The 21,290-nt window shown below is 37.7% G+C and overlaps 1 protein-coding gene across 1 annotated transcript in view; it reads right to left on the bottom strand.

Annotated features, from left to right (window-relative positions):
- SANBR (SANT and BTB domain regulator of CSR) overlaps nt 1-21,290 on the bottom strand; it is a 580,153-nt gene that overhangs the window by 232,249 nt on the left and 326,614 nt on the right. Inside the window, exon 2 of the mRNA XM_044060133.1 lies at nt 6,717-6,882. Coding sequence (XP_043916068.1) covers nt 6,717-6,866 — 150 coding nt within the window. The 5' untranslated portion in view covers nt 6,867-6,882. The remainder of the gene's footprint in view (nt 1-6,716; nt 6,883-21,290) is intronic.

The following is a 21,290-nucleotide window of genomic DNA, read 5'->3' as shown; positions in this document are numbered from 1 at the left end:
AAGATTCCCAGATTCACCAGCTGAACAGGAGAAAAAGAAAAAATTTGGGAATAGAGGAGGAAATGCATAAAAAAGACCAGGGGGCCAAGCATGGACTACAGCATCTCTTTGTGACTTGTCCCGGGGGGGGGGGTGGAATCAAGGCAAAGAGCCTGCTGTATTTGTTGTTGAGTTAGGAACGGAAAAAGGTCACAGCAAAGTTGAGCCCATTTGAGGAAGATCATGTTTTCCACTTACTGATTTAGAGACCACTCATGAGATATCAGTAAAACTCTGTTAAGCCTATCTGCGAGAATGTAGTATTCCCCTGGAATATGCAATGTAGTTAGAAAGTGGTTGTTGGATATCACTTACTGCCACACTCTCATCGCTTCTTGACACAGAGGGTAACATCTGGTTCCTTCTTGCTTGATGTGCCACACCAGGGACATACTGTCAATCTCAATTGCAATAGTCCCTACAGGAAGAAAGCTGTGTAGTGCTTGCAACATTAGAAGGACCACTTTCATCTCTAGGACGTGGATATGCAATTTGGTCTCCTGAAAAGTACAGGTGCCTTGGACGGTCCTACCCAGAAAAGGTCCCCTCCCATCTGAGAGGCATCTGTGGTCAGCATGACATTTCGTAGGTGAAGAACAAAGGGGCATTCTTGGTGGACTTCTGAGGAATGAAGCCACCAAAGGAGAGAATCTTTGCATACATGTGATTACTTGATCGGCTGGTTCAGTGGGTGATGGTGAAAAGACCACTGGACGGATAACATCAACTGTAGGATTCTCATGTGCAAGCGTGTTGTAAATAATAGAGTTACTGTGACGGCCATCGAGCCTAACACCCTGAGCACTAATTTTGCTGGAGGGTGCAGAATTGCTAGGATCTGCAAGATATGCAGCCTCAAGGTTGAAACTCTGTCTACAGGTAGGTAAGGCCATAGTTTTGGTTGCGTCTAAAATGTGCTCCAATAAAGTCCATCAGTTGAACAAGTAGAAAATGATTTTTGCATGCGGACAGTTACACCGAGAGTGGGAGCTAGTTGCCACAGGTAGTCACTGGCTTGGATGAGTAGATGCCTGGTTGAAGTGGTTAGGAGCCAGTCATCCAGATAAGAAAACAAAGGGAATCCCTGCAGTGGAAGACCAGCTATAACTACTAAGCATTTAGTGAACACCTTGGGAGCTGTGGTGAGACCAAATGAGAGAATTCAGAATTGTCCCAGCCTGAAGCAAAGATACCTTCTGGAGCACTTGTCATTTCTGATATGGTAGTATGCATCCATCAGGTCTACCGAGCACATCCAGTTGTCCAACTTCAAAAGACGTAGGATGGACTGGATTGTGACTATCCTGAATTTTGAGTTCAACAATTTGTTCAGAGATGTTGGATCCAAACTTGGCCTTAGGTCCACTGTCTTCTTTGGTACTAAAAAGACCCTTGAGTAGATGCCCGATCCAACTTCATCGGGACAGACCTCATGGATGACTTTTTGGAGCAGGTTTGTAATTTTTACAGCTGCTGCCTCCCTCAGATTGGGTGGCACATTGGGGAGATAAGCCTTTGGTTTGGAAAGATTTAAAAAGAGAATGCAGTATTATCTGGATAAGATCCTTAGCACCCACTGGTCCTTTGTGATGGCTATCCAGGCTTCTGGGTGCAAGGATAAGCGCCCCCAACTGCTTCCAGAAAAGGGCAGTAGGACAACCTTTCAGGTGCACTGAAAGGGTCTGCCCGAAAAGGAATCTCGAGACCCATGATTCTGCACACCCCCTCTGCCCTAAGGCTGGCATCTACCACTATAACGGTTTCCCCCCTCTGTCCCTGGGGGGGAAGTCTCCCTGAGATTCCAGAAAAGGACATTGAGACTTCTTGCACCACAATTTAGCACCACACTGATTCCTGCAGAAGGATCTTTGTGGTGAAAAAAATATATATTACGACGGCAGACAAAGTCTTTCCACCTTTCTCGCTATAGAAGAGTGCCTCTCTGACTGTTGGGCCAAACAATGATGAACCATCAAAGTGTACATTGTGGAACCTTTCAAGGCATCATTTGTCAAAGTCACACAACCGCGTCCAGGTATGGCATCTAATGGCAATGCCGGAACCTGCGGCCCTTAAAGTGCCTTCAGCAGTGTGGGAAATCAACCCATGATGACTGGGGTATCAACTGAAGAGTGCCCAATCTGGAAGAAAAGATCTTTTGTTCCTCAGACATGGACTCAGGGAGCAAAGCTAGATAGTTCCTTAAGTCCCTCTGTAGCTTGGTAAAGTGAAATAAGTAGTTCAGTGCTCACAAAGCAAATGTAGCCGAAGAGAAAACCCTCTTTCCAAATTTGTCCAAAGCCCTAGACTCCCTGTTAGGACAAAGGACAGTGGAGGATTCCTGAGCCAGCTCCTTTTTTAGTGGCTGTCGCAACAATCATGGCATCTACCAGAATCCCTTTGGTCTGACGCAATCTGTCTGTGGGAGTGTGTGTGTATCTTATACACTGATTTGCGCACAGGCTCTACAGTGTCCAATTCCTTCCATACCTGGTAGATACTAAATAAATAAGTGGATCCATCGAGGGTGACATCCAGGATGTAGGTGGACTGGTGCTCAAAGCCACCAAATACACTCTCTTCTGGGTTAGGGATTTGCGAGCCCCGTCCACCGTTTTTGATGGAGGATCTCTAAGGATGTCTGCAAAGGAGACATCATCAGGTGGAGATCTAGGGGACCCATCCCCTTCCTAAAAGTCAGTGTCAGTAATGACCAATTCCTGAGGGAAATCCAAGTGTCTCCTTTTATACTTTTTTCCAGGGGACCATTCCTGTGGGATGCTCCATGGAGGTATAGGAAGAAATTTGGGATTCCACAGTTAAAGGTTGAAGGCATTCTAGGACCGGCAGACCCAGTGGTAGACGAAGTCTCAGTCACAGATTCCATGGAGTTGGGGATTACTTCTTAAGATGGGAGAACCGGGAGTCCCCTAGGGTGGGAGAGGACCCTCCCTACCTCCTTGAAGGCAGACAGACTACGAGAACCCAAGAGTTGTCCCTACGGAGCCAAAGTGGTCAGAGCAGACTTCCCCCACAGTCCCACAATCCCCGACTCTGAAGTGGTAGTCTGGACAGAGCTGTTAAACGCCAAGGCTCCGAGGGGAAGAGACAGCTCTGAAAAAAGGAGATGGAAGAAAAAATGGCGTAAAGACTAGCAGGACCAAATCTTTATGTAAAAAACACATACATATTACACACAAACAAATTTTATTTTTATATATATATATATATATATATATATATATATATATATATATATATATACAGATATACATGCACATATATATATATATATATATATATATATACACACACACACATATACTCATACATATATATGTATATATATATTTTTATTTATTTTATTTTACACATATATATATATATATTTATATACACACACAAACATATATATATATATATATATTATATACACACACACACAAATTATATATATATATATATATATATATATATATATATATATATCTATATCTACACACACACACACACACACACACACACACACACACACACACACATATATATATTAAGTAAAAAAACTTCCTGAGCATACAGTGAAGGACAAAGACAAGGAGCGTAACTTCGGTATTTAGCGCTTTCGATCTTTATTGATGTATAGATCTTCTTCAGAATGAAATACTGTGCCAAGGCAAGTCACTTAAATAGTACATGTATTTAAATTAGGTGGAGGAATTAGCCATTCGGTAATGTGAGCTGTGCTCAGTAGCTAATTACAATGCATTTAATTAAGGCCAATGAGAAACAAATATTTAAATTAAGGTAACAACTTGTGATATAATGCTTTAGTGCAAGTTTACAGTGGAGTTTGCTAGGAGCGGCTGTAGAGGGTTATCTACGCCACTTCAGAGCACGTTTTACATTCAGACAAATTCTCATTTAGCCCTGGAGTTATTTCTGCATTCAGTCTGAATTGCCATTTGAGCTCCCTGACTTCAAAGTAGGGAGTCCATGTCTCCGAAAAACGGAGCTATTTGTTCAAGTACAAAAAATTTGAACCCTGTGAATCCAGTGCAACTAGTACTGTGTTTTCCTAGTGCATTTCCAGGGTTATGGGATCTTACTGCTCCTAGCTGTTCTTTAATGCGGTCTGATAATTTCCTGGTGGTTTTGCCGACGTAAAATGCTGGGCAAGATTTGCGTACTGCTGCCTAGACCACGGAACTGGTGTGGCAAAAATAAAATCTTTGGAAGCAGATTTTAAGGGAGCAATGCTGGAAAATGAATTCTTGCCCCACCAAGATGTGTTTGCAAGACACGCAATTGCCGCAGGTGAACATCCAACATTTACAGAAAGGAGACTTACAGAAACAATTTCCTGGACTTCAGAAGCCAGCACCCATTCTTTATGAAAAAGAATGTGGTGCTTGACCAATTCAGATTGTCCAGGCTCATCAGCAATGACTCCACCTTCCTACAGGAGTCTGAGTTCCTGTCTCTTATGTTCCGAGAGAGACACTACCCAGCACAGTTGGTGAGCTCGATACTCCAAGAGGTCACCAAAGACAGGCACAACAAGTTTAAACCTATCCTAACATATGGGTTCACCTGTTGTACTGCTAATACCAAAAAGGCAGACAAATCTCATAGCTTCCCAGTCCCCATCTGCAGGGACATGGAAAATATCAAGCAAATCATGCCTCCAGACTGGGACATTATCTCCACGGACAAGGAACTGAAATCCTCCTTGGGAGTATCTCCCACCTTCTGCTACAAAAAAACTAAAACACTTCAAGGATCTTTCAAGATCAGAGACACACCGCTTCGTTTGGACAACAGCAGCATAACCACAGCACCCCCAAAGGGATATTCACATGCGGCAATTTACCTTTTGGGAGTAGGAGTGACGAGACATGTTGTGCATGCGTATGACAGCAACAACTTAAAATATATGGCTATAGCCTTTTTTTTTTTTCTTCATTTTGTCCCAATAAAATACCAAAGGTGTTCACAGAAGGTGACTAATCTTTTTTGGGGCTGGACTGAAGCGGCAAGCACTATTCCCAGGCAGGATTTATATTTCCTCTTAAGGATTTGTTTGAGCAGTTTATTGTTAACTACTACACTGTCTGCTTTAAACATTAATCCATAGACAATTTAGTTCTTCCTTAATGAAAAGAAAAAAATAAGGCTAAATTTCTTTCCACAATCATGACTTTTGTTCAGACCATCAGTGTATCAAATATTTGTATGAAAAACTGTATTAAAAAAAAAAAAAAAAAAAAAAAAACACCTCACAGCATGTAGGCTCCCATACATCAGGCTTACATTGGTCATCTTCAGTCATTAGAGTGCAATCTTGGTCAATTAGGGTATGTTGAGAGGATGCAGGAAAAAATCCAAGTCAATTTCTATCTTCTTTGAAATGTTTTTTGTTCAGGCCATCACCAGAATGATTGGGTTGTTTAAAAAAATAAATAAATAAATAAAAATACAGCATCTAAAATCCCATTTTCTGGGATGGTATAATAGTTATAGTGCATAATCAAAGTGTGCGTTATGCATGAACTTTACTCATAATAAAGTGTTTACTTCCCACTGCTTTGTCATGTGAGTAAACCCCACATCCATAGGAATAAATTCATGCACAACTCGCACCTGACTTATGCATTACAGAAGCTATCTATACCCCTCTTCCATTCAAAGGAATATAGTTTCCAGTCCAGCACAACTTCAGGTCACCTGTGGCAACCCAAAATGTCTACCCTTTTTCTGGAAAATGCTCAATAATGTGGAAGTCCCACAAAATTGTTTTGGGCCCACACTCATCTTAGGCAACCTTTCTCCAACAGAAGAGTTTACTAGAAATATTACATATTTTACTTCCTTAGGGCTCCAAATCAAGTCCAGTCTAAGAATTTTTCTTTTGATTTGGATAGTAGTGTTCCTCAAATAAAACAGTCACATAGTTCAGCAAGTAAGGAGAGGGACAACTGGTATTGCCTCTGACTTTACCTAGGAGGCTAAACTGATTAGATTAGACCAAGCTTGGAAAATAGGGTGGGGGGGGTCAAGCATCTTAGAGACAAGACAGTATACCAGCTCACTGGATAAGGTTTCCATCTCACAGCTCTAGGAGATGGAGTTCAGTCTCGACTTCTGATTAATAACTCCAGAGTATGCATGTTTTCAAGAAGTTTACAAACAAACTCTGGTTTCTTCAGGAAAAAAAAAAGTTTGTTGACTAGCCATTGCAAACGCTCAATATATATTGTATGCTATGTATTATGATCCAGCTCATGGGTGAATGTATCCCAAAAAAGGATCAGTTCACTTGGTAGTCATACTGCAATATTACACACAGAAAATGTAATAAAAGCAACACACATGTAACATCCAAATACCAAAATGCATGCCTCCTTAAGCATCTTAGCAACCTATGGAAATATGAAGCCCAACTACACAACTCATCAGATTCCAGTGACAAAAAAGTTCTGTCAGATCACTAAATAAAATTCAGAGATCCGTGGGGGGTGGGGGGGGGGGGGTCAAATATGCAGAACTTTCATAAAAAGTGCTTCAAAGACACAGTTAAGGAACCATCCTCCACTAATCACTGGAAGAAGTGGAAGTGATGCAGAAGGATAAAAAGCAACATTTGGTTAAAAATGCATTGAACTTAAAAACAGACATACCTCTTTGGGTGAGAAACCAGGCACTAATCTTGAAACACTGTCCCAGTCAATGGGCTGCCGTACTTCCAACAAGGAATACAAAATTATGTCCAATACCATCTGATTATTACCATAAGGGAAATTGTTATTTTCTGAACACACATGGTTCATCTTGTGGCACTCAAACCTGTGAAATACAAGTATTAAAAAGGATCAGACAAAAAAAATCTTATACATGACATTCCTAAACCACTAGAAAACAGTCCAAGAACTAATGGCTCCAAATGCATTCTTCTTGACATCTAAACAGTCAATAATAGGCGGACAAAAAGAACATTTAAGGAAACATGCAGGAAATGTGTTATGACACACAAATTGGAAGACTATATATTGTCAAATATCTAGACTCTCATGCACACTACTCTATATATTATACATATATATATATATTTTACACACACACACACATATATATATATATATATATATATATATATATATATATATATATATATATATATATATATATATATATATATGTATATATATATAGGTTCACTCTATAATCTCATATTTTGAGATATTGAATTTCAGAATCTCGAGATCATAAAGCCAAAAGCCCATAATAGCAAAACCCCAGAAGCGCGAAATTCAAAATCTCGAAGTTCAGAAATGTTGAATTAGTGCTTATGGTGTTGTGCTGTGCTAACAGATTACTGGAGATTCAGGTAAGTGTTTATATTCTAAGGGTTGTGGTTAGGGGCTTTAGTGTGCGTCAGTGTGTTTTGTTACTGTGATGTGTGTGTGCAAGGGGAATGTAGCTTGTACGGTTGTGTTTTCATGTGTCTGTGTAGTGCGACCTTGGACTTAGTATATTTAAGTAGGGGGGGTGTGGGGGTGCAAGGGGCTTTCCCCATTGCTTGTATGTAGTGTAGGTTTGTGTGTTTTTGTGTGGGGAGGAAAGTGTATGTACGTGCATGTGTGTGGAGGAAGGTTTATGTATGTGCATGTGTGTGGTATATGGTTACTATAGAAGTCGCAGTTTTGAAGTTCGTGGTTCTGGGGTTTCGCTATTATGGGCTTTCAGCTTTATAGTCTCGAGATTCTGAAATTCGATGTTTCAGAATTATGAGATTATAAAGTGAACCTATATATGTTGTTTGTCTTTCAGCTTTTCCCAGTTAGGGGTCCACTAATGATTGGCAGTTGGGTTTTATGGTGTCGAGTTGCCAGCCCGACACCCAACCTTCAATGAAGGCACGCCCATTCAACACATGTCTTTCGAACGCCCACTTGACCGCGGGGAGGACATGCAGACTCCACACAGAAGGTGCTCCCAACCCAAGCAGAGAATCGAACGGGAGAACCTCTTGCTGTGAGCCAACAATGCCACCGCTGCACCACCGCGGATTTGTAGATATATATATATATATATATATATGGGTTCATATGATACCGTCGACAACTGACTAAATCGACAACCGGCCCTGCAGCACCAATTTACCGAAACCGCACAGCATCGACAGTTGAAATAACCGACACCGACTCTACCGACAACGCGCTACACCGACATCGCGTATTACACCTAACGGGTATTAACATGTGTGAGGTAGGGGAGGTATTTATAATGTTAGACTGAGTGACATAAGTTTAGCAATACCTCCCCTACCTCACACATGTTAATACCAGTTAGGTGTAATACGCGATGTCGGTGTAGCGCGTTGTCAGTAGAGTCGGTGTCGGTTATTTCAACTGTCGATGCTGTGCGGTTTCGGTAAATTGGTGCTGCAGGGCCGGTTGTCGATTTAGTCAGTTGTCGACGGTATCATATGAACCCATATATATATATATATATATATATATATATATATATATCTTATTACACACACATACCATAACAGTATAGCCACATGAAAAGGTCACAAATACAATATTTGATGCTGTGGGCATTGGGGCTACTCAATAAATAGAGAACAATGCTTATAATGCTATGCTTTCATTTCTAATGTGTACCCATATTATTTGACAATGTGTGAATACAATAAAAGTGTTTAAAAGTAAACCTAGGAGCAGATATTCTGAAATCTTCAGCATCATTTTTACCCCGGGGATCATCTCTGTATCACTGCTGGACAGAGGCACGGCAAACTAATGGGTATAGTATTCTTCAACCTAAGGGGTGGTGAAAGCCACACAACTCTGGCTAGGCTTATAAATGCCCTAGGGCAGATAGCCTAGTATGAACCTATGAACCTATGCTACATGGAGGCTAGATATTTTGTGAAAACTCCTGGAACAGTAAAAAGACAAACTGATATCCCAAAGCACAAAATCTTAAGATTTCTGTGATTTAGAAGGACAGGAATGTGAAGAAGGGTATCATTGAGATCTAAGGTAGCCACATGAGCCTGATGAAAAATAACTGCAAGTTCCATAAAGGTGGCAATTCAACAATCCTAACAACCGGCCAACTGCATTATCACCCCTAAGCACAAAACTAGACATATATATTCATTCCTACCTAATCAAATTCCTCAAGAACCACAACTTATTCACTTCCACACAACATGGTTTCCCACCAAATCATAACAGTACTTCCACACTCCTCAGTTTTAACAACATCAACACAAACACTGCGAACCTCAACACAAAAACAATGGGAACCTAGTCTTAACTATTTTTCTTGACCTATCAAAAGCCTTCAATACAGTATCCCACCTGGGACTACTATATCAGCTAGCATCTTTAGGTCTTAAAGAATCATCCCCAATGTGCTTCAATAGTTACCTATAGCTGTCAAATGGAAGGGAGACCTCTTTTCTTTCCTACTTGACAGAGCAGAGATGCCACAAGGTTCAATACTCGGTCTACTCCTTTTTTAATATATTTAGCAACAAACTCACATCTAAACAAGCAACCTTAATTCCAAATGCAGATGATGCAACACTCATTTCCTCTGTGCAATCAAAATATTTCCTCAAAATCATTCAATAGGTTTAGCAATTCAAAGCTACTTCTCAACCCCAAAAAGACAAAACAAATGTTTACCCCTAATTTCACCAAACACAAGCTTACTTTCATCCAGCAACCTAAAATTGCATGCATAACAAAACAAACACTAGCAAAATGAAATGAAAAAAACATCCAGGGAAAACGAAGCATTCTGTTCTGCTTTTATTTCAACTTGCAGAACAACTCAATGAAAATCATAAATGCAGGAAATCTCCTACAGGAGAATGTTTGGAAGGAAAGGTTGGAATGTTTTTAGCGGGAAACCAATAAAGACGGATTCAGTAATGTCATTATCTGAAGAAGTTACAGCTACTATGACAAAAAACGTGTAGGAGATTTTCTGTGTTTATGCTTTTCATTGAGTTGTTCTGCAAGTTGGAATACAAGCACAACAGGGCTGGCTTAACCATAGGCTGCTGTTTCATTTGAGTTTTGTGTCAAAACAAAAACTACTCAGGATCTTAACTGATATTAAACTATGACCAGCAACTGCTCCAAGCCATCAAAAAGACAGTGGAAACAGAGACTTTCTAAAGGGAAAAGGTTTCTGATAGACTCCACAAGAAAAGCTATAGCCAAACATCTTCCTGCTTCCATCCTTTCTGTAGGCACCTCCATCTTCACAAACCCCAATGTCACCCTTAAAACAAAACTGGAGTCATGCCCCTCAAACTCATTACTGTAGAGCCATTGGACATCTCCACTGGTAAGAACTTCCACACCACCCTCAGCTACTCTCAGCTCAAAATAGTCCATAATTTAAAGTAATTTCCTTGATAAATGCCCCTCACTGAAAAATATGCTCCAAGCATGTAACTCGGCTGGGATTACTCTATACTTCCACTGAATTTAAAACAAAACAATACAGACTCCTTTAAGGTGCTATTAAATCATCATCTAAATATAAACAGTCTCTGGTCATGCATTGCACCTGGACAATTGCCCTGACCATTTTTCTGCTACCCATCTCTCCTACTTTGTCACTCTCAAACAACTGTCTACTCTGACTATACCCTATGAGCAAATCTAACTACTCTCCTCTTTCTCAGAATTCCCTGTATTATGCTCTTTGTCTTGCTCACTATTATTGCTAACATAATGAATCTCTTCCTATGCAACCCAAGTAATAGTCTATTGGATTTCAGTGTACATGCTTAGCTGCCATAGTCAAGCATGTTTTTTTGCATATTTTGCTTCAACCTTTGAATTTACTCAAGTCTTGTAATTTTGTATATTTTTGTATTCTTATGTTGAATGTAGAGCTTTTCTTCTCAGGCCTCCACTGAAAATGGGTTTTATCCCAGTCAGACGTTCCCGGTCAAAGATAAAGCTTTGGAGGGATAACATCCTGAATTTTGTTTTAGGCTGGACAAGTCCAAAATGAACCTCCATGTCCCTTTTCTTAGTATGAGTAAAGGCCTGGAAAAAAAAAATTATTTTTGTTGACAAGGGCCCGTTTCTATGTTCCCGCAATAGGATAAATCTGGTAAGTATTGGAAGAACCATATGCTGTTTGCCTAGTGTTACAAAAGGGACACCAGTTTGAGTTGAAATAATTCCTGATAAATCTGGACCCATTTTGAATGGTGTTTAGAACCCAGGTGTCTGATGTCTTTCTCCACAGCAGCAGACCCCAAGAAAGGATGTTAGAGGTTTGTCTGAGGAGGAGGGAAGAAGGTAGTTGCAGGTTGGAGCTTTGGCTACTCTAAAGTCATACCTCTTTTTCTTGGTGAATTTCCTTTTTGTTGGCATTTTTTGGCTTAATGGACCAAGTTTGAAAGGTTAGCTTCTATGGAACTTTGGTATGGAGGAGAGGAAAATTTGTTTGAAATCCTGCATAATTTTCCCTCTTTTCTTTCAATTTTTAGAAAATTTCAGCAGAAGCTGGTCCAGACTGTCCTTGTCCAGAGTGGAGATTAAGCCATGAATCAGCAGCATCATAAACCACGTTATGGAATGCATTGATACTTGCTAGCTGAACTGAACATATTGTGCAAGGAGTTTTCATTTTTATTTTCAGAATCAGGGATGTTAGATATTAGCTTATTTGCATTCTCATTCTTTGCCAACATGTATCTTGTCATCATGCGAGTGTGGTAATCTATGGAATGGAAAGAGTGGCAGAGGTGCACCACTTTCTTTCTCTACCTAACAAAAGCCCTATGGTCTTTATCATTTGGCACTGCATTAATAAAAAGGTGGCAAGTTTGTTTCTCTTAAGTATTTGTATAAGAATCCATCTTCTTGCCCAGCTGTGATCTGATAAGGCCTCAAAAGTATCTGTTTTTAGGTGCAGGTGGCTGTGATTCAGGTTCTAGAGATGTATCCTGTGACACCCCTCCACTTCTGGGCCAATAATCAAGGAGCCTCAATACTTACCACTGGACATTTACTAAGAGAATAACATGTATACATACATTATTTCCAGATGCAGCTCTCTGCATCAAGCACAATTTCCCTTAAGAGCACATGAGGAACACAATCAGTCCGGGGCTAGTTTCTCCCTCTTTCTCCAGATCCCAAATAAAACTCCCCACTGGCACAGCTATAGAGTTGAGATCTCAGATGAGTGTCCAAATCAAGACCTCCTGCACCCTCTCTGTCCAACCATTGCTTCGTGTCCCTGCCCAAGTAGCTGACATACACACTCTAGGAGGTTTGATTTACCCACACACCTGGGAAAGGCTGGCACAGGTTTACTAGCTATGCCCCCTTCTACCCAGACTATAAGGTAGTTATGACTGCCACCAGACACTCCTGCCAGGTACCTTAAGGCTCCTCCAAGGGTACCCAATATACTGAGTGAAAATATTATTAATACAAATGGTAGTTTGACCAACAGCAAGGATATTAGGAGTGGCCCACACAGGGTCACCAAATAAATATGCAAATACTCTCAAAACTTAAATATCTCTACAGAGATCAGCCACAATGAAATGTTTAAATATATGAAATAAATAAAAGAAGACAGTACTAAATATCTATGTACAGTAACATCAGAGTTCAAAAATCACAGGAAATATTTAAAATAACATTGAAGGACAGGCTCAGACAAATAAAGAAAAACAATATCTAAACTAAGCTTCACTATATTCCTGGCTGAATCTAAAAGAGTTACTATTCCCTACTTGCTAAATAGAGCAAGGCAGATGATGGGATGAATGGTCCTTGTTGTCAAGACAAAGACAGAATACAGAATGCTTAGTGTCACTGAACAACTCCTCAAAATAATATCTAAAATATTTCTTCTGGGATAGCTTGCATAATGGCATCACTTCTCGTCATCTGACTTCTAGTTCCCAGGCAAACTGCCAGGATTTAGCACCTACCTGTAAAAATACACACACAAGGGCTTTTGCTCAGATCTGTGGCAGGTGCTGAAGTCATAAAATAATTTCATATCTCCATGCTTCCAGAGTATATTAGTTCACCCCAAAGACAATACAGAAAGCTTTCTAGTACAGACTTTGTATCTCTGGCTGCACTGAAACCTGTGAGATAGCATTTTTGTGGCCTAGCCCATAAAGTGATTTAATTTCAGATACATTTTAAAAGTTGCTGGACTGAGGTTAACATTCCAGTTTCCTCTGTAATAACATGTACACTTGAAACAGTTACAATAGTGCATATACATTTCTGTTCTCTCCGGTAGGGCACAGTGTGGATACATTTCAAATACAAGCACTTTGCAAATATCTGTTCAACACAAACATCTGTACAAATCAGTTTGATATACGTATGGCATACAGTTCTAATACATTTGTAACACAAGCATCTTGTATAAAATCAGTTTGATATTCACTAATGACATATAATTATTTACAAAATTCCAGGTAGCTGTGCTGGAAGTACCTCCTATAGTCACATATCAAATCCTGGTGGAAGTGCAGAAGACTTAGGGCTGTCCATGTTCAATAAGCCATACATTTTTTTTGGTGGTCTGAAACTCACTTACCTTCCCAAATGAAATGCTGCATTTTTTTAAGATCAGTACTACCAAAAAGAAGTTCTTCCAAGGGAGAGTCAGGAGACAGGGTCTTCCGTTTCTGATTCAAACCCTGCAAGAGATGATCTGGGAATAATAATCCAGACATGAAATAAAATACCACAATCTGAAAATTCCTCATCTTCAGAACAAGTGTTTCTTACTTTTTTTGAGGAGTGGAAGGAGAGAACAAATTGACAAGGTTTAAGAGACATCAAGGCTTTAAAAAGCCCTTTATTGTTTTCCTTTTATTTCTCTCCACAATTTCTCTTCTGGTTGATAAAAATATGCCTGACCTGTGTATGAAACTAAAAGGACTAAACATTTTACTGTTTGTGCATTGCTATCCATATCCATAGGCAAAAGCTTCCAGTTTCTCAGCTTTTGTATTACCTTTTGTTTAGCCTCTTCCCACACATCCATAATGGCCATAACAGAATCCTTTTTAATCCATACTCCTAAAAACTTCATTTATCATGTCCCCATAAATATGGGTATTGCTGAACCAATTCATGTGTGGGTGCACACTTTAGCTCTAGCTTTTGTTTCATCTTCATTAATATCCCAAAAAATAACTATCTCACAATGTCCAGGGAACCCAGCACAGTGAAACACAAACACGACCAAAAGCAATTCCCAGGACAAGACCACGATCCAAAAAGTTCCACAAATATCTTCTTTATTAAAACACAAAAGAATTGTTGAACGCTTTCATCTACACAACGCAGATTTCATCAGAACACTTGTTAATACAATTCCTTCACCTTATATACTTTAAAATACCCGCCTTACAAACCACCTGATCAATTATACCATCAATTAACTTTTAAAAGCATATAAACTTTACTACATTCTCACATTTGTAATACCAAGAATTCACAATTTATAGTAATAAAAATATAAATACATACAAATATATAAAAATATACATAAACAATATATGTATAATCCTCACAATACTACTAACAAAACTACCTCAAATCTATAATGAAATTCAATGTAAACCGAAACTAAAGATGTGCATCAATCTAAAGTCAATAATAGTACATATTGATAGCGTATGAAATATATAAAATAATTCAATAGAAGTATATAATTTAATTAAAAAATACTAGTATGATATCTCATTGAATGTTAATAAAAAAAATGTTATTTAATAAAAAAAAATCATAGTCCTATAGTCACATATATACCATTGTTAGTTTCTTATAAGGGGCATAGTGGGGATGTATTCATTAATATCTGGTGGGCTGGCAGCATTCAATCTGATTTGCCATTTGATCTCTTTTTCCCCCCAGAACAGTTTTAATATCACACCCCTAGGATTACTCTTGACTGCTTCTAAAATAGCAAATCTAAATGAATCACAACCTACACTGTCAGCCAAATGTCTGTACAGTGCATTGTTCTTGTCTTTCTTCTTAATACAACATATATTACGTAACCTTCTGTCTGTTTTTCCAACATAAAAACTTGGACAAGAAGTACACTTCCCCAAATATACTACATGTTGGGTCTGACAGTTTCCTTTATTAAAAAATATTCTACTTCTAATATTATTTTCTAGACATATACTCTCCGCTTGTAAAATAAACGAACATTGATTACAGTGTCCACATTGTTTGGTACCAGTCCTACCCTTATTCCCAACAAGGTCTCTATAGTTAGTCCTAACTTCAATCATTCTTTTGAAATTCATTCCAGTTTTATACACATAAGTAGGTCTCTCCCCTAATTTCTCACAAATTCCTTCATCACTAGTGAGTATATTCCAGTTACTGTCTATGATCTTTCTAACTTCCCCCACATGTTGTCCAAATTGTAATATACATGCCCTTTGGTACCCATCACCTGATGGGTTAGATTTATCCTCATTACGAAGTATAAAATCTCTCCCAAAGAGTGGTGGATATTTATTTCCCCATTCATTAATAACATATTCAGTGACGTCCTTGACCATAGGATCTGGGTAACCTCTTTGACTAAATAAGTTACCAATAAATTTCATTTCTTCAATCATATCTTCCCTTCTAGAAGTCATTCTGGCTGCCCTTATACACTGCCCTTTCAAGATACTTCTTTTCTGTGTATAGGGGGTGGTTACTTGAAAATTCCAAATATGCATTACAGAATGTATCTTTCCTAAATATCTTGGACTGAAAAGTTATTCCATCACTGAAAATTTATGTATCAAGATAGTTAATTCCGGTCCTACTGATATTATATGTAAATTGCAGATAAGGGGTACTTCCCATTGATATATTCCATGAATCGTTCCAAATTCTCCTCATTTCCTTTCCACAAAATGAACAAATCATCCAGATATCTCACATAACAAACTATATACTCCATCCAAGGGGAGTCCAAGACAAATTCTTCCTCCCAATCCAATAATACCAAGTTAGCATATGTGGGAGCACATGCCACCCCCATAGCTACACCTATCTGTTTGTAGTATTCTCCTTCAAAATAAATGAAGTTATTGTCAAGTACTATATTAATAAATTCTGATAGGAGGTCAATCCTGTCCCATTCTAGTTGGCTATGTTTGTTTAAACTATTAATAAATCTGGTCACACCATCAACTCTTGGTATACAAGAAAACAATTCCTTTATATCAATAGTTACAAACAACAAATTCGAATGCCATAATTCCTGTTTGAACTTCCCAAGAAATTCCCAGGAGTCCTTGATTATGTGCGGTATCTTGGAATAAATATGTTTTAACCATTGGTCTATAACTTTACCAAAAGGAAAAACCTTACTACGGCTTCCAGAGATGATAGGTCTAAATGGGGAATCCTTGATATTTTTATGTATTTTGGGAATCCCTACAATGGTTGCTAAGATGGGATACTCCACTTTAAAAAAATTGTACAAGTCTTGGGTAATACGATCATCCAACATGAATTCCTCCAAACATAGATCAATCCTTCTATGTGCAATGTTAATTTGGTTTAAAGAAAATACCTCGTATTGTTAAGAACTATTTAAGATGTCAAATATTTTTAATATGTAATTGTCCATATCATACAAAACTACTCCACCCCCCTTATCAGGGGTCATAATTCTAATATTGTGTATATCACACAGTGAATTTAAAAGTTTTTCACCTGCAATGCTCCAGTTACTATAATTTCTTTGTTTCTGTAATTGATTATATATTTCATATATTTTCCTACTAGCCACCTTCTCAAATGTAATTAAAGTGTTATGCATGGGTGGAGTAAAGTTACCTTTCTACCTCAAACAACCTACACTGGTATTTTCTGTTGTAGAGTTCTGAAAAAATTGAGCTTTCTCAAATATAATTTCAACTCTACCAAGGTGTCAACTAAATCAAATTTCCTCTTTGGAATGTATTTCATTCCTTTCGAGAATAAAATGAATAATTCAACATCTACAGGGTATTGTGTATAGTTATAAATTTTGAAATCTCCTACACTATACACTACCCCATCAGTAACCATAATTTCAGTGTTGTCACTGTCATGTATTATTGACCTCTGTATGAATTCCATTTTCCTCTTTCCCCTTGTCGCCATCGATTCACTTCCCATCTGCGATTCCCCCTCCCATTTTGTTCTTGTACTAAAAAATCTTCCCCATGTGAAACCTCTCTATATTGTTCACTATGTAGATCCCCCACATCTCTAGCCCAATCTGTCCTATCAAATCTCTCATGTCCTATTTTATTCCATTTGTACGCCGTTTGATTCTGATATTGCCTCGTATCCCTTAAAAACTTCTTACATTTTCTATCAAACATCTTTTTACAACTGCTTTCAGCATATTGAAACTGTTTGGTATGCAATTTTTCCCACTGTGGGAACAATAAATCATTAGTTATAGAAGTATTCAGTTCTTCCACTTCTTTCAACAACAAACTCAACTTATTATCATTGCATGTTATAATAAATTCCATAAATTGCATACCAAAACTAACAAATATTTTATTACATGTCCGTATATTAGTTTCGTTAAGTTCCACACCAATGGGCTGTTTGAAAAAAAACGTAAACCCATTGGTATGATACCACTATCAACACATTTTCGTAAGTACATATTGTCCATCTGTAAAGCTTTGATCTGGTTAAGCTTTTTTCCAAAACAGTATATCATGTCCTTCAAAGAGTTATTATAATTATTGACTTTACAATGTTCCTTGCTATTATCAATGGAACAAAAATCATAAGGCATTTTTAAAAAATTGTCCAAATTGGATGCAAAATTATTAGACATACCATTACCAAAGTCAGATAACTGGCGTCTATTATTAGTGTCGGTTTCTTTGGGTCTCGCCAAATTCGAGCCCACTTGTGTGGAGTAAGTCCTTGTAGGTTGAATACGCTTAGGTTTGGCTCCCGAAAGGATATAAACGTCCTCCGAAAAGTCACCAGAAACTGTAGACAAGTTGAACTGTCCCACTTTGTTGCTACCGGTTCCGTTCCCATAAGAGGTATGGTTAAACTGAAGATTTACTCTCAAAAGCTCCCTGTCCATTCGGAATATCATCGGAGCTCCCACTTCCTGTTTCAAAATGTGGTGATGTCATCCCCTCAGTCTCAATGATCTCCGACGCAAGATTACATTTAGTGGAAGGCGGTGTCATCAATTCCAACAAACGAGTGATTTCCCCTTTCAATATCACCAGTTCAGAGTGAATTTTGTCAACTTAATCTCTTCGAACAGGCCATAAATTGGAGGATAAGTCTCCAATGGGATCCATGGTAAACAACGATCACGAACAGCAAATGTCCAGGGAACCCAACACAGTGAAACACAACCACAACCAAAAACAATTCCCAAGACAAGACCACGATCCAAAAAGTTCCACAAATATCTTCTTTATTAAAACACAAAAGAATTGTTGAGCGCTTTCATCTACACAACGTAGATTTCATCAGAACACTTGTTAATACAATTCCTTCACCTTATATACTTTAAAATACCCGCCTTACAAACCACCTGATCAATTATACCATCAATTAACTTTTAAAAGAATATAAACTTTACGACATTCTCATTTGTAATACCAAGAATTCACAATTTATAGTAATAAAAAATATAAATACATAAAAATATATAAAAATATACATAAACAATACATGTATAATCCTCACAATACTACTAACAAAACTACCTCAAATATATAATGAAATTCAATGTAAACCAAAACTAAAGATGCGCATCAATCTAAAGTCAATAATAATACATGTTGATAGTGTATGAAATATATAAAATAATTCAATAGAAGTATATACTTTAATTAAAAAACACTAGTATGATATTTCATTGAATGTTAATAAAAAAATGTTATTTAATAAAAAATGTTATTTAATAAAAAAAATCATAGTCCTATAGTCACATATATACCATTGTTAGTTTCTTATAAGGGGCTTAGTGGGGATGTATTCATTCATACCTGGTGGGCTAGCAGCATTCAATTTGATTTGCCATTTGATTTCCCCCCCCCCAGAACAGCTTTAATATCACCCCCCCCCCCAGGATTACTCTGGACTGCTTCTAAAATAGCAAATCTAAATGAATCACAACCTACACTGTCAGCCAAATCTCTGTACAGTGCATTGTTCTTGTCTTTCTTCTTAATACAATATAGGTGGTCATAAATTCTATTATGTAACCTTCTGTCCGTTTTTCCAACATAAAAACTTGGACAAGAATACACTTCCCCAAATATACTACATGTTGGATCAAATGGCAAATCAAACTGAATGCTGCCAGCCCACCAGGTATTAATAAATACATCCCCACTAAGCCCCTTATAAGAAACTAACAATGGTATATATGTGACTATAGGACTATGATTTTTTTATTAAATAACATTTTTTATTAAAAAACATTTTTTTATTAACATTCAATGAAATATCATACTAGTGTTTTTTAATTAAATTATATACTTCTATTGAATTATTTTATATATTTCATACACTATCAACATGTACTATTATTGACTTTAGATTGATGCACATCTTTAGTTTCGGTTTACATTGAATTTCATTATAGATTTGAGGTAGTTTTATTAGTAGTATTGTGAGGATTATACATGTATTGTTTATGTATATTTTTATGTATTTATATTGTTTTTATTACTATAAATTGTGAATTCTTGGTATTACAAATATGAGAATGTCGTAAAGTTTATATGCTTTTAAAAGTTAATTGATGGTATAATTGATCAGGTGGTTTGTAAGGCGGGTATTTTAAAGTATATAAGGTGAAGGAATTGTATTAACAAGTGTTCTGATGAAATCTATGTTGTGTAGATGAAAGCGCTCAATAATTCTTTTGTGTTTTAATAACGAAGATATTTGTGGAACTTTTTGGATCGTGGTCTTGTCCTGGGAATTGCTTTTGGTCGTGGTTGTGTTTATCTCACAATGTTCCACAACACTGAGATGTCCTTTTCTAGATTCAACAGGTACAAAATAATATCTGCAAATAAAGTCAATGTTTTTGAACACCATACCAATTATACCATTGAAATATCTGAGTCTCTTATTTTCTTTGGTAATGATTCTAGCAAAAGGGAAAGAGGATACCCCTGCCCAGTTCCTCTGTTCATACACAACTTAATGGAGAGGAACCCCATCACTTTAATTTTTGCCTCTGATTATCGTCACTATTGACTCATGTGCAAAAATGTGAAAAGGGGTTGAGGATGGATGGATCCCTCATACATCCTTCTAATTAACCTTACATCCTTCTAATTAACCTTATTATTCTATCAGGAAATACAAATGCTTCCATTGCCCTACTTAAAATCCCAGCTTTTTTTGCATCAAGACCCACCAAAAAACAGCCGTATTTTCTTACATTCTGCTTCCCTCTGGATTAGCATTGTTCTATCAATGTTGTCAAATGTTTGCCTCCCCTCCAAAAAAAAAAAAAAAAAAAAAGACACTAACCCACAACCATCAATTTTGGCATTGCCTTTGACATTCATTTAGCCATTATAGTAATGAACACTTAATAATCATGGTTTAAAATTGAATGAGTCTACATGAAGCTGGATGTAATGGATCTTTACAGTCTTTATGTATTACAGCTATCAAGACTTTCTTCCAGGATGTTGGAGCCTCCCCTCCTTTTAATATACTCTATTTCCTTCCCTCCTAGCTTCCAAACTTCTACCAGGTTACCATCTTTTCCTGGAGACTTTCCTGCATATTGGTTATACATTACCATTTTTACCTCATTCCTCATTACTGTTAATTGAGTCTCGAATAGTTCTAACCTTGGTATATTTAAGTCTTGCCTAAATATTTCCATCAGTGCTTTTTGTTGATTTCTCCAATTCTCTGCTTTCTACAAAATTTCACAAAACTTCCAAAATCTCTAATAACTCTGCAGGATCTCTAGTTATTTTTCTTGTTAATCGCTCCCTAAGTTTGGTAACAACCCTTTCCTACTTTCTGTTGCCCAAGTCACTGTGCCAAAAGTTTTTGTACTGTGGGGTTATTTCGAGCCACAGTTGCCCAATAGTAATATTTTTAAACTCATACATATTATCCAGGTTCTCCCTTATTTTCACTTTAGCACTCTGCAGTTGTACCCCTTCTTGTGCCGAGAGATTC

Source organism: Protopterus annectens, chromosome 1.part2, assembly GCF_019279795.1.
Source record: "Protopterus annectens isolate FY-2018-M chromosome 1.part2, PAN1.0, whole genome shotgun sequence".
NCBI classification, from domain to species: domain Eukaryota; kingdom Metazoa; phylum Chordata; order Ceratodontiformes; family Protopteridae; genus Protopterus; species Protopterus annectens.
This window is presented reverse-complemented; position numbering and strand designations above follow the sequence as displayed.